We start from the raw sequence: 15,313 nt of genomic DNA, 5'->3' as shown, positions 1-15,313 counted from the left end.
GTTTTAGAGTAAAATTAGAGGGGAAAAGCGTCGACGATTATGGCTTTGAGTGTCTTAGATTTGCCCCTTCCAATGGAAGAAGAAAAACATTCCAAGTAAGGGAACTGAATAAGCAAAAACAGAGAAGTTGGGGGCATACAGGGTGGTTGTGTAGATATTTTCAACCCAGCTAAGATATGTATTATCATAACTGACCATTATCATTAATACAACATTCAAATAAAAAGTATAAAGGACAATGACTTAATTATTAGTATTTTGGGACCCCAGTGAGACATCCATTTTGCTCCTAACTAGTGTTGTAACCTTAGGCAAATCACTTAACTTCTGAGTTTATAAAGTGGGAGTGTGAAAATAGATTCTCTCTCTTAAGATCTCACGTTATGATTGTGAGTCTAAGTGAGTGGTTAACACTCAAAACACTACACAGTACTCTGTACGAGGGAAGAAAATATGTTTATTTGAGGCAAAAACCAAAAGTATCAGTAAAACGCGATTGGGAGTTGTGTTGTGAAGTTTTGATGTTATCTGGTGGTGGTATGACTGGGATCACGTCCTGTCTGCTCTGCCAGTCAAACACTTGAGATTTCCTTGGGTTATATGGGTAACTAGCAGGAGCGAACTGGGAACAGAGTACCACACTTATTGTAAGCCGGGTCTGTGCATGGGTCTCACCAGTGATGCGAGGCTGGAATGGCTGCCGCCTTTTCCTAGGCCTGTCCAAATCACCCTCAGTCTGGTTCTAAGAGGGATAAAGAGGAGAGTTGCCCCTGACAGGAAGGAAGAGCAGGAGAGTTGCTTAAAGTTAATGATTTTATCTAAAGTTAACAAATTTGGGTTAGGTTGGGTTCTTTTGAACAGACTGAGCCAGTAATGTTTGTGTTTTGTTTTTATTTCTAATTTTTAAAAGCTGTGTGTAAATTTGAGAACCTATGGCAATAGAAAGAATGAAGCAACTTGGGTTCTAGTTCTGATTCTCTCCAATCACAGTCATTTGACTGTAGGCAAATGATTACTTTCCTGCCCTAGGACTTTTTCCTTGTCTCTTAAATGGAGAGAGATGTCTCTTTCTTGTCTTTTCAGAGTTTTTTTTTAATGGGTTGAATCAACCTATAACAACCTATAAGGATGGGAAATAGTAAATCCTTCAATAAATGTAATTACATTAATACTAACATTTTATAAGAAAGAAAATATTCAGACAGGTTCTTTGGGTCTACCTGTGGTTTTTAGAAAGTTAATGGTGATTGACATACATATATATATATATATAAAAATATATATAAAATTTGCTTACTTGCTAACAAGAGATCAGTTTTCACCGTTGGCTGTTCTCTTTGTCTCAGAGTCAATCATAACTACAGTTTCTGCATCCCACTCTTATTCATTAACTTGGAAATGCAAAGAAAGTAGTAATTTTCCATGATCATATTTTTAATAAGAAAATGGGATTTTTAATTAAAAAGTTATCTGGACATGGTGGCACATACTTGTAATATCAGCTACTTAGGAGGCTGAAGTGGGAGGATCACTTGAGCCTAGGAGTTTGAGCTATAGTAAGCTATGATTGCAGCACTGCACCCCAGCCTGGGCAACAGAGCGAGACCCTGTCTCCAAAAAAAAAAAAGAAAGAAAGAAATAATAATAATAATAAGAAGAAGAAAATGGGGTTTTTGGTGTTCTTGTTATTTTAGAAAATGCTATATATTAAGTGGTTTCCTTTTTTTCCTTCTTCAGGTGAAGATCTTTAGTGTTACGAACTTCTTAAAAATAATCAAGCCAAATTAATTAGTGCGCATCTGTAATTAAAAGTGGCTTAAGTTTCCTTTTCATATTTAGCACTCAGTTCATACTTTAAACATTCCAAATCCAGTATGTTTAAGGAAGAGGCAGAACCTTCCCCTCAGTGCCCTGGAATTTGCTCCCTGTGCTTCGTGAATTGGAATGGTATCCTTCTGGAAGCAAAACCTTCTAAAGTAGTACATTATGGGAAAGCATTTCTTGAGGATTCATCCTAGTGTTACTCCTGGATTTGAGTTTCCAGGAAACTTTGTTTTCTGAAAAATCGAATGAGCTAGCCCTCAGTTAGTCAACAAAGCTGGGACAATTATGAATGAAACCACACAATTAAAAAGTATGGAGCCCCTTCTGCTCCTGTCTTCTTTTCTGCTTTTTAATTAAGTGACCTCAGAAGTTGTACCACAAAGTTTCTTGTTTTATTTTAGGACAAGTTTATTGCTGCAGAAGGATATAGAATTTGGACTTGACACAGTTGGAGCCAGTAATTTTAACATTTTTCTTCACCCACCAGATCATTGTACTGGCCTCCCCTTGTGGGATTGCTTTATTTCAGTAACAGTTCCTGAGTAGTTGGACTGAGTCCCTGGGACTTTGTCGTCTTTCTATCAGGCCCCCAAGAAGACAGCAGCATGGGAAGCTTTGGGAAGGCCTCCTCAAAAGAGGACTGTACTGACCTCTCAGCAGGACACTTCAGTCTCGGATGGAAGAGTCCTTGGGCACAGTCTTGATGTAGGCAGGGGCATTGCAGCAAGAGGATGTGAAAATCCACAGCCCTGGCCTTCCTCTCTCAGATACTGGTTGGGAGGACACAGTGTCAGATGAGTGACTTGCTGCCCATGCTCACCGTGAAGAACCAGTCTAATTTTAGGGTTATCAACTCAGGGCAGGGCATGTGTCATGGACCTACAATATGTAGGTTCTGGAGTTGGAAGAACTCTCAAGCAGTAGGTTACGGCAGGGGTCCATGGCCTGTTAGGAACCCGGCTACACAGCAGGAGGTGAGCAGTGGGCAAGCATTACCACCTGAGCTCCGCCTCCTGCCACATCAGCTGCAGCATTAGATTCTCATGGGAGCGCAAACCCTATTGTGAACTGCATATACATTTAGGTTGAGCACTCTAATGTCTGATGATCTGAAGCATAACAGTTTCATCCCGAAACCATCCCAACCTACCCTACTCCAGTCTGTGGAAAAATTATCTTCCATGAAAATGGTTCCTGGTGCCAAAAATGTTGGGGACCGCTGAGTTAGGGGATCCCATGAGAGATGTACACACTATCTGGCATGCTTTTGAGGAGTTACACTCAGGTGCTGCCAGGCACCAGGGTCCCAGGTAGGGTGACAGGCAGAGGCCTGGGGAGGCTGGATCTGCATTTTCCTGCAGCACAGTCCACTTTAACTGACTTTCGGTATTGGCACTGCAGGGATTAGGAGACTCTTAGACACTTCTCAGAGAGGTTAGGAAGTGGAATGTCAGTCTAGAACCGCAACCTTTTACCTAGATAATATTCATTTCCTCAGTTGCAGTTTTGCCAGAAGCTTGGTTTGTCTCACTTCCTGATTTGCCTTCCTCTCTGGGCTCCTCAAAGCTGTTTTTAATTGGGCACGAGCTATTCCTCAGTAAGATGGAAAGAAGACTAGCTAAGGACTAGATATACACACGGGAGTCAATCCCTGCACCCTGCCTATGCGGGTGTCTGCTTGCTCAGGTGTCGGGGGTGATTAGACTCATAGTTTGCATCTGTGGTGTTAAATTTTCTGGAGTACTTATATGTGCTTCCTTCCTCATTTGTTCCCACAGCATTTATCTAAGTGTGCTAAGCAGACATTTTCCCCATTGTGCAGATGAAACTGAAATAAGTGGCCTGCTGAGGGTCCCAGTGTCAGTTGTGTCCCCAGAGGTGTGATGATGCAAAGCTCTGAATTCTTAATCTTTTGTGCTGCCTGCCACACAAGCAGCCTTGCAGTGCACCAAGCATCTGGTGAGATGTAAGGCCTGTGAAAATATATTTAAGATATTATTATTCTAGCAAAAGTAATTTCTGTTGCATGGGAATAAAGGGCAGTATTTTTGTAAATACCTGCCATAAAAAAAATCATTAAGTTAATCAACAGTAGGTATTGTTCATTCAGTGTTAATACCCATTTTCATCTTTAACATGTTACTGTGGGACTTTAAAAGGGAGAAGACATGTTGGTCAGGCCGGTCTCGAACTCTCGACCTCAGGTGATCTGCCTGCCTCGGCCTCCCAAAGTGCTGGGATTACAGACATGAGCCACTGCACCCGGCAATAGTTCTCTTTTTATACAAGGAAAAATATTACATGTTCTGTATAATTAAACATCCATTGGTTTTATAAAGGATTTTTTAAAAAAATATTTTTGTATTTATTGAATTTAAAGTTTATTTGTAATATGTGTAAATTAGCATACATATACAGTTACGTAATTTGGACATATTAGAAAAATACAGGGGAGAAAGCAGAAAGCATGCATAAGGTTACTTACAAGAGCTAACCACTATCATAATATGGGGGTGTTTCTTTCCTGTATTTTTATGTATATAGATTTTTAACATACTCTGTTTCGTGCTTTTTATAAAGCTTTTTATATATGGCTATTTACACATAATATTATATTATAAATCCTCAAATTCATGCATATTCTTTAAAAATTGGGATTTTATTTTATTTGTGTACCATGTTTATGGCCACTGGCTGTTAAGACTGTTTCCAGTTTTTCATTCTTGTAGTTTTAGATGAATATCTTTCTATATAAGTTTTTGTTTTCTTATTATAAATCTCTTACTTTCTTAGGTAGATTTTTTGGGTGTAGAGTATTGAGCCAAATGATTTGAACAGTTTATAGCACTTAATATATATTATCTTATTGGTGTTCAGAGAGTGGTGCCAGTTTGCATCCGTCTGTAGCATGTGGGATATGTATCTCCCAGACCCTCACCGGCATGGGGAGTGTGTTTGTATTTGTGTTTGTGTGTGTGTGTGACATGCATGTGTGACACATTCATGGACAACTTTTGTAACTTGCTTGGTCAGAAGTGGTACACTATTGTTTTAACTTCATCTCTTCTAAGACTCATTACTCATGTGCATGTGTTACCTAGCTAAGCTTTCTGAGGATTAGGAAGCTCTTTCATTCATCTTTCATGTTCCTCCCACCTGCAGCGTCCAGTACAGTGCCTAGTAGAACTGAATGTGTTTATTTACTGAAGTAACAAGAGGGTTTTTTATATCAGATAGTAAACCACATAAAACCATTAAACAAAACTCAGTATCTTATAATTCAGATAAACATGGGAACAGTGCAAAGATGGCTTTCAGTGTGTGTGAGTAGTGAATGGAGTTTTTTGTGTATTTGCTGCTAAAATTACTGTTTTTAAAAAATCAAATACTAGACTGTTGTATGGATTGGCAGGGTTTTCTTTACATGTCCTTTATGCAAAGTTGAAGCATCTTCAGATTTGAAGGCTTTGTGTTTACTTGTTGCATTTTAATAAAGAATACAGTGATGGTACATGCTTTGTACAGTTTATTTCGGTTTTTAACAATATTGATGTTAGTTTTGTTGAACACCGTGATACAGATCCTTTGCAGGAGTTTTCACTGTGGAGTTGATGGAAAATAACGTTAGCGAGAATAGAGTGTTTTCAGGAAGGGTTGTATTTTTTAAGGCTCTAGCCTGTCCAGTTTTTATTATAAAATGTTCATATTCACTTCTTTGCTACCCAGTGTCACTAAACATTTAAAGTATAGGATAGATTAATTTTTATGATTTCTAAATGAAATTAATAAGTACAGTCTACATTGGTTGATATTAAATAGAAATTCTTTTCTTCTTTTGCTGTGTTTTCCTCAGACACAAATGCCTCTGCTTAAATTATTAATTGGAATGACTGATTTCCCACTGTGCCATCTGTAATTCAGGGGTCACATTGCTGGAAAGATGTATTAACTAATAACCTCCTGAGAGAAGGCGGTGAAGGCTATCTCTTTTTATCTCTTTCTGATTTAAAAGATTTAATGGGAAGCAGTCAATACTCACAGCTGTTCTTCTGTCTCCTTCAAAAAACTCCATGATCAAAATTATCTGTTTAACAAAACAGCCCTTTGTTTATTCTATTTTTGACTTACAGAATGTTGGAGAGGGTAGTGGTTTACTACTAGATTTTTTTTCTTGTTTTTTATTGACACACAGAAAGTTTAAAACTTCAGAAAAGTCATATTCTAATACAGTATGAAGTCTCTAAAATAATATCAGATATCAATTGTAGTTGGGAACAGAATAGGGACTCCCTGGAGATTGTTTTGGGCAACTCACTCAGCTTCTAAAAGCTTTTCTTTGCCTTTTGGAGAATCAGCTTAGACACTGCAGTCACTTACTGCTTTGTGTTCCTCTTATTCTTTGTGTGTAAATGAATGAGCAGGCATCCCATATTTTGTAAACATGACTGTTTCCTTTATTATGTTTCTTTGGAATAGTTATGGCTCTCATTCATTTGCTCAATTTCAAATCAATATGTTTATCAATAAATATACACTCATCTATTAAATTTTCAGCTATTATTTTTAGAGCATTAGGTCCCATTGAATCTTTAGAATAATCCTTTCAAATAGATACAGTTATTCCCTATTTACAGATAGGAAACTGAGGCTCAGAGATTATAGATCTTTACCATCATCTCAGCAGCATGTGGTAGTGCTGGATATTTGCCGAGGGTCCATATGCCAGGACACGTCTATGCCTTCACCGTGCTTAGAGTTTAGAGGAGGACAGCAGCAAGTAATAAACTGGTATAGAATAGTCTGGTGTAACTTATAGTAAAAAAGAAAAAAAAGAGCCACAATGCTATGGAGCCCAAAAGCAAGATGACTTAGACTCAACCTTAAGGTTTGAGAAGGCTTTTTAAAAGCATGATATGTGAACTGAGGTGTGATGGATAACACCTCTTAGCAAGGCGGGGAATAAACATGTCTTGAAGAGATGCGGGCAGAGGTAGTAGCATGTACAGAGGATAAGAACATGAAGGTCAACACATGGGACCATAGAGAGTAGAAACCCAACAGCTGCACAGGGGGCCAGAACTCGGACTAAATCATGAGTGGCCTGTGCTGTCTTAAACAAGCAGCTTTATTCAGAGGGAAATAAAGAACTGTTGAAGGGTTTCATTATAATCTAGGAGAAATATGATAGTGGTTCTAACGATGGTTATGGCAGTTGAGGTGAAGAGATCGACATGGATTTGAGGAGCATTTGGCAGGTAAAATGGGCAGGATTGAATGTGGGCTGTGAAGGGAAGGCATGATGAGCTCAGGGTGTTTGGCTTGGGCGCCTGAGTGGTTGGTGGTGCCTTTCCCCGAGCCAGGCAGAGGAGGAGCAGATTTGGGTGCAGGGAGACTATCCTAGTGCAACTAGGAAATGTCGACTGTGAGACGTCTTTGGGCTTGTGGATAAGGATTTATGAGTCATCAGTGTAGAGATGGCATATAAGATGACAAGGATGGCACGAAGGAATGCATAAAATTAAAAGAGAAGGCAGGCTAGGGTAAGCCCTGAAGGACATCAGCATTTAAAGACGACCTGAGGAGGAAGAGGAGCCAGCCAGAAGAGCAAAAGAAACAAATGAGAATCCGTGTGCTCTCTGCACATGGTATGATAATGTGTCAACTCAGGACTTTGGGATACTTTGGTGTGCAATCATTTTAATTTAGATGGATGGATACAGGTTAATGATGATTGTCAACCCAGTGCCAGGCATGACTGGGAATAGAAGCAGTGAATATGACAGGCCAGGACCCCACTCAGATGGAGTTTACCAAGCTGCTTTACTTACAGAGTTACCCAAGAGCCCCATTTAACCTTTGATTGGGCCCTTTTTAGTACAGATCATTATAAAGAAACTCATAATATGGGGTTCTTGTTGAGACTGAATCCTTTGGGCTTTCTTTATTGAGGTCTTGCTTTACTCCAATGAAAAATTCTTACCTACATCAAGGAGATCAGCTTTTCTGGGACATCACTTGAGAAATGCCTCCAAATAGCATGTGGAGTACTTTAAAAATTAGCCTAGCACCAATGTGAACTTTGTAGCAATAAAAGAGTTTATTCTCCTTCACAGATCATAGGTTATCTCTCTGTTATCAAATCCCAAAGAGGATAATTCTGTTTGTTTTTATGTTCTCATGTTTCAGAAATATTTATCTTTGGTACCACCCCCAGTATTTAATTCAAGATAGATGTTTAAGAACTTACTTTCATATTCAGATCTATCAAAAACTTACCAGGCAAAAATATTATTGAACTTATAGTAGCTCCTTTATAAAATTGTCTCATATCCTTAACTTTCATAGTCTACTGTAATGTGAATGTGAGTTAATGGGTTGTTTTATAGCTATCTGGTTATAATTTCACTTAATACCGGGCTTACTTTTTGGTGAACACATTTTGGATGATCAGACCTCAAGTGTTCAGCCTCAGCTCATTGATTGTCATCTTGACCACAGAGAGAGGGTAACAGTGGGGTCAGTTTGTTCTTCCTTTTATTCCCTGTCCTGTTATACATATTAGTATTAGAGCTGTTGGGATACTGGCATGAAAAATAAGCATTTTTATTATAGTTATACTTGTATTATAAATCTGCTATATAATTTTAACCATTTTTTCCCTTGAATGGGGCTCATAATTTGCGCATTTTGTGATTTTCAATCCATTTGCTACAGCTGCAGTCCTGATAAGTGGCTCAATTATAACTATAATATTGGTCTTAAAGACTCACTGATGTCTCATGGAAAACTTTGAAAAACATCATATTTAAAGACAATTATGCTTAAATATCAAATGTTCTCCATATCTTTTCTTTTCTATCCTTTAAAAATTATTACCAAGGCAGTTAGCTTGAGAACAGATTACTCCTTTCAGCGCTAAAATTCTTCAATTTCAGACGGTTGCTGTATTCCCTAGCCCTTCCTCACTTGGGGGCACCCCACTACCTGTGGGGCTTCTGTCTGGTTTTTAAAAGTGCTTGCAGAATGTTGGTGATAATTTTTTATTTTTCCTGGGGAGCAAAAGCCATAGAATTTCATGAAATGCAAGAATAATTGGAAACTATGGGAGAGAGAAAGGGACAGTGCCCTTGACAGTAAAAAGTAGCTTAGCAGTAAGAAAACTGTATGTAGACACAATCCAGAGATCCATTTTAATTAGATCATTCAAAGCAAACTCTTTCTTCTCACCACCCTCCAGATGGTCAGAATCTAGGTTTAGGAAATTACCTGGAAGAGAGGATATTCATGTTGCTGGCAAGGTCACAGGCCTCATATAGAATATTAGTCTGTCATCTTTATAAAGTTCTAGGGAAAGGATTAAATGAGCCTCACATTTTCATTGATGTTTGCTTTTTCTTAAGCTATACCAGCTTAGAAGTATGAGTTCATCGAACCATTTACTTAGGAAAGCAGTTAGTATCCTTGTGCTCTTAATTAGAATAAGGCAGGAGGGAGCAAATGGTACCTGTGGTACTCACCATATACATGTACAATGAGAATCCAATTTATGCTGTATCTTCTTAATATTTCATTGTAGCACTTTTGCTTTCTAAGGAAAATACCATGGCCTTTTTTGAGGACTCTGCATTTGCCAGTCTAAAACTATAACTGTTTTTTTTCCAGTCTGTTAGAATGACAAGATAATGTAAAATCACAGAGAGGGGAAAGACAGGCGTAACACTCAGCTGCTCATGATAAGGAAGGCGTGTGTGGGCTCCTTGCTTCATATAGCTTCATCTCTAACTTGGACATGAAGCTGAGGTGCCCTTTTGACCAGGTCTTTCGATTGCACAGTTTCCATGTGCCATCCAGTTTTGGAGTGGTACCATTTACGGGCGTGCATCCAGAGCCCCAGGAAGCTGGCGGCATGCCACCTACAGAAAATTGAGCTCTGCAGACAGCTGCTTAGCCCTGCTCACAAGGGGACAGATCTGGTGGCAGGATTGGCCGTTTAGGCCTCCTTCTTACCTATCATGTTTGGGAATGGGCCTTGGGGTCTACTAGAGGAAGCTGCAGAGATGCTTAGAAGATGAAGTATGGCATTCTTTTCTTTGTATACAATTAGAAGATGTCTGTAATCACCTCGTTTTGCTGGTACAAATGTGGGGGTGGGAAGCTCTCTTTTCAGAGTGGAATAGTTGCTGAATTTTCTGTTTACCTGTTAAAAGGATTTGGGAAAATGACATGGAGCAAATAGTGTCCTGCAAAGTGTTAACAACCATTCATAGGTATCTGACTTTATAATGAGTGGTTTTTTTACAAAGTTATATCATATGAAACTTTTGTGATTATAATATATTGTATAATATATTCCTATGACTACTGGAATTTTCCATTTAGATATTTTATAATATATGGGCTTATTGCCTAACATATTTGTATAGTAATTTGTTAATTTAATAATATTTATTAAACATCTACCACATACTAGAAACAGCTCCAGGCACCACAGATGAAATGGAGAAGAAAACAAACATAGGCTGGATTCACAGAGCTTTCTCCTGGGGAGAGACACATAGAGAGAAACAGGAAGTCATTAGACGGCATGGAACATGGCTGTTTGGGAAGTAGAGGACACCATGGGAATATGTGTTAGGGTTACTTAGTTGGCGGAAGAGAGATGATCATGAACGGTTGTCAGCTCAGTACAGGCAATGGATTTAGAGGTAGCAGCTGGGACACAAGCCTGGAGAGTAGGCTGTTTGAAGACTTGAAAGACACTTGGTATGACTGGGGCAGGGCATAGAAAACAAGGGAGGAGGGAGAGAGATTAAACAACACAGAGTTTCCACAAGCTACAGTAGAGGAAAATCTCAGGGGAGGAGTTGCAAGGGGATGGGATCCGGGCTGCATCTCAGGACCAATAATTGTGGCTGGGGGATGAGGTATTCTTAACTGGCCACATGTTAGATGTGGAGTTAGCCTCATACAAATTAAATGATTTTCCAAAGCAATTCAAAATACCGTTACCAGAAGAAAGGGGAATGGATTCTAGATAGGAAAAATCAGTAGCTGTCCACTAAAGCCAGTGTTCTTAGCATAAACAGATTTTCAAAATTCACAACAGAAGGAATATTCTCAGATACCTTTAGGAAAAAATTTCATGTGCTCTCAGTTTGCTATAGTTTTTGTCCTTTGTAGTGAACCTAATGATAAGATTCAGCATAAATTCATCTATTTTTAATTTCATATGTTATTTATATTTTAAAATATTTATTTGAGACAGGATCTCACTTTGTTGCCCACGCTGGGGTGCAGTGGTGCGATCATAGCTCACTGCCACCTCTAATTTCTAGGCTTAAGGGATCCTCCTGCCTCAGCCTCCCAAGTAGCTGAGATTACATTTGTGTACCACTACACCTGGCTAATTAAAAAAATAAGTTTTTGTAGAGACGGGCTCTTGCTGTGTTGCCCATGCTCATCTCAAATTCTTGGGGTTAACTGATCCTCCTGCCTCAGCTTCTGAAAGTGCTGGCATTATAGGTGTGAGCCCCACACCCAGCTAATCTTTATTTTTGACTATATATTGGTGTCTTCCATTTTTTCACAAGATAGGTGTAATAAACATTTTGTATCTTTTACGTCATCTGTTAAACATTGAGAAAGCTACAAATATTAGAGGAATCTGAGAGCTTGGAAGATAGATTTTCAAATAAGAATCTGAGCCAAGTAAATTATAATAGCTGGTCAGGTTTTCCAGGACTAATTATCATCTTATCCTTTCTAATCCTAGTTTTAATATTTAATAGTTTCTGTAGTTTATTTTGCACATCTATTGGTTGGTGCCTTAAACTCAGAGCTTCCCTGTGGAGTGTGGTCAATAGGTTTCAAGTGTGGGGAGATGCTGGTTTGCTCATCTCTCTGCGTGGTGGGTTTAGCCCAAGGTGGTCAGTTGATTAACTGTGCCTCTAGTCTGAGATTTCCTTCTTGAGCCCCTTGTGCTGTACAGATATTGGTACTTCAGTATATGCCATGACACAGAAAAGAAAGAAAGGTAGGATTTGTCCTAATTATTTGGATGGCATTCATTTTGTAAATAAGAGGATAAAGGAGTTTCAAAGCGATGATTAAAGTGGTTATTTGCATTTCATAGATGCATTTGTTAATGTCATTTCTAGTTAAGGACTGATTATTTACAAGAGTACAACTTTCTAGTTCATTATGCCACAAGTGACCTGTAAAATAAAGTACCCTGGAAATAGAAACACTGCAGTTTACCCATACGTTTGTGGATACTTGATCTAATAACTCCTCTTTAATTACAAATGTTTTTCTTTGGACTTATTCTTCCTTCATTTAGACACAAACATTTTCAGATATTATTTTGCAAACTCATGACAGGTTATCTTACTCATTGGCAGAAGAATGAAAGAACCACTTTACCTCTTCTGAACATAATGATGGTAATAAAGGTAAAATATAGCCAGTTTTCTTCAACCTTTACCAAAGCATAAGAAATATTAATAACTAATTCAGTTTGAAAGTATTAAAATCCCAGCTGATTTAACAGCACAAAAACTCTTTCCAGTGGACTCTTAATGGCTTTGAGATGAGTATGTGGGAGTGTCTTGGAGTAGCAGATATTTTCTTATGGTGGCAGTTGCTTTCCTCTACCATAAAAAATAATTTAGTTCTAGGATGGCAATGTATCATCTACTCTCAGAGCTGTTCCATTATGGAGGAAATAAAATGATATTTTAGGATATGGCAAACAAAGGGAAAATGAGTAGTCAGATACTGACATGCACAAAACACATATACTATCCCATGGTTTTCAGAAAGATAAGATAAATGACTACATCTTACCTAATTCTAACAGAATTATTATGTTTAAAAGGATCAAGGATGACTGAATTATAGTTATTTCCTATACAGTTTAGGCTACTATCAAATCCATTCCTGGAGACTGAAAAACTGACAACTGAGGTACAAAAAAAACAACTTCTTACCCAGTATCTCCCACTGAAATGTATTTGATGTATCGGATACCAACCAGATCCTTGAAGACCTCTTCCCACTTAAAGGGGGAGCTGTGTGGGTTCTTGACTACAAGTGATCATTGTGAAAACTCTCTTGTCAATGTCTGGTATTGACCCTTTTGTTGTGGGACATTTTGAGTTTAACTGTTTTGAAAGAAAGTAAAATAATACTGAAACTCGTTATATACATGACTTGTGCTACTCTTATAGCCAGTTCATTCACTGAAATACTTCATGAATACCTAGTTTAAGCCAGGCTACATTAATAGTTAATGCTGGTACACAGCTGAAAGGCATGGTTCTTGGCTTAGAGGAACTTGAAGTCAGTGAGTTGGTAAACAGCAATTAGAGATAAGGAAAATTACTCTGTTGGATATAGATGGAGTGCTGTGGGATCACAACATTCTTTGCTTAGATGTGATTAGGGTGGGAGACATCCTAGGAAAATTTCTCAGATAAGTTAAGGCCTGATTGTATGGTGTGAATTCTGTCTAGCCATGTAGAGAAGGAAGATGGTGCTCCAGGGAGGGGTGTTAGAAACAGTGCTGTGGATCATGAAACTTCTTGGGCAGAAGCAGGAGAGAAAGATAGATACAGAATCTATTGTAGAATGTACTCAACTTGAAGTATATTAATTGCTAATGGCTACTTCCTATCTTTTAATTCAGGTGAAAGAAATACTCATGACCAGATGTCTTAAGGAATGCTTTTGGAGAGAACAGAGGTGTACAACATTATGATGACGACAAAGAAGCAAGTTGGCTTTGGAGGAACTGCATTCTGAGGATGTCGTTTGCTTTGGGTTAAAAAAAGAAAAAATACAACTACAGACGAGGCTTTATATCTGCAAGTATTATGGCGTGGTCAATAGCAATGTAATTAGATTTACATCAGTCTTCCTGGTGAGATTTGGAGGCTCTTCCTCAGTAGACATGAGTGACCCAAGGCAGTCACAAGAAGAGAAGCACAAGCTCGGCAGAGCCTCTTCAAAGTTCAAGGATCCCCCTAGAGTCATGCAGTCAGATGATTATTTTGCTCGGAAATTTAAAGCCATTAATGGCAACATGGGACCCACTACTTTAAATGCCCCGAATTCCAATGAGACTGGCGGTGGTGGTCCAGCTAATGGTACCCCAGCTGTGCCCAAGATGGGTGTGAGAGCAAGGGTGTCTGAATGGCCTCCTAAAAAGGACTGTTCCAAGGAGCTAACCTGCAAGGCTCTGTGGGAAAGCCGGTCTCAGACCAGTTATGAAAGCGTCACCTCCGTCATGCAGAATGGGCAGAGTGACCAGAGTGAAGGTCAGCAAGAGGAGCAGCTCGATCTGGACTTCGTGGAGGCCAAGTACACCATCGGAGACATCTTTGTCCATTCCCCTCAGAGAGGACTTCACCCCATAAGACAGAGGAGCAATAGTGACGTCACTATCAGTGACATTGATGCCGAAGATGTCTTAGACCAAAATGCAGTCAACCCCAACACCGGGGCTGCCCTGCACCGGGAGTATGGAAGTACTTCATCCATCGATAGGCAAGGCTTATCTGGTGAAAACTTTTTTGCTATGCTCAGAGGGTACCGAGTAGAAAATTATGACCACAAAGCAATGGTCCCTTTTGGGTTCCCTGAATTTTTCCCCTGTGACCCTGCAATCTCTCCCAGCCTTCACGCAGCAGCACAGATTTCTAGGGGAGAATTTGTCCGCATCTCAGGATTAGACTACATGGACAGTGCCCTCCTGATGGGGAGAGACAGGGACAAACCTTTCAAACGGAGGTTGAAATCAGAGTCGGTGGAAACATCCCTCTTTCGAAAGCTTCGAACTGTTAAAAGTGAGCACGAAACTTTCAAGTTCACATCTGACCTGGAGGAGAGCCGACTTGAGAGGGGCGTTCGCCCTTGGAATTGTCAGCGATGTTTTGCACATTATGATGTCCAGAGCATTTTGTTTAATATCAACGAAGCCATGGCTACGAGGGCTAATGTGGGGAAAAGGAAAAACATAACCACTGGGGCTTCTGCAGCATCCCAGACTCAGATGCCCACAGGCCAGACAGGCAACTGTGAGTCCCCTTTAGGGAGCAAGGAGGACCTCAACTCCAAAGAGAACCTGGATGCCGATGAGGGTGACGGGAAAAGTAACGACCTCGTCCTTAGTTGTCCTTACTTTAGAAATGAGACTGGAGGGGAAGGTGACAGGCGGATTGCGCTCTCTCGGGCCAACTCGTCCTCTTTCAGTTCTGGGGAAAGCTGCTCTTTTGAATCGTCTCTCAGTTCTCACTGCACAAATGCAGGTGTCTCAGTCTTGGAAGTGCCCAGAGAAAACCAGCCCATTCACAGGGAGAAAGTAAAGCGCTACATCATAGAACACATTGACCTTGGGGCCTACTATTACCGAAAATTCTTCTATGGGAAAGGTAAGGAAGAGCCCTGGATGTTTTGTGTGTGTCTCGCGAGTAATTTTTTTAGGACCAGT

The 15,313-nt window shown here is 39.6% G+C and overlaps 1 protein-coding gene across 7 annotated transcripts in view; it reads left to right on the top strand.

Moving 5' to 3' along the window:
• The window catches only part of SIPA1L2 (signal induced proliferation associated 1 like 2), a 240,857-nt gene that overhangs the window by 110,488 nt on the left and 115,056 nt on the right, over positions 1-15,313 (top strand). For all 7 annotated transcript variants that reach the window (XR_010345113.1, XM_064383605.1, XM_064383603.1 and 4 more), the window contains one exon: positions 13,511-15,254. Coding sequence is in view for 6 of the 7 variants with exons in the window: in XM_064383605.1 (XP_064239675.1) it covers positions 13,775-15,254 (1,480 nt within the window). In the remaining variant the exon portion in view is untranslated. The remainder of the gene's footprint in view (positions 1-13,510; positions 15,255-15,313) is intronic.

This window comes from Aotus nancymaae, unplaced genomic scaffold (assembly GCF_030222135.1).
Source record: "Aotus nancymaae isolate 86718 unplaced genomic scaffold, 86718_ANA_hifiasm-v0.15.2.pri h1tg000032l_0, whole genome shotgun sequence".
Lineage (NCBI taxonomy): Eukaryota > Metazoa > Chordata > Mammalia > Primates > Aotidae > Aotus > Aotus nancymaae.
The sequence above is the reverse complement of the archived record's forward strand: the minus strand, read 5'-3'. Positions and strand labels throughout refer to the sequence as shown.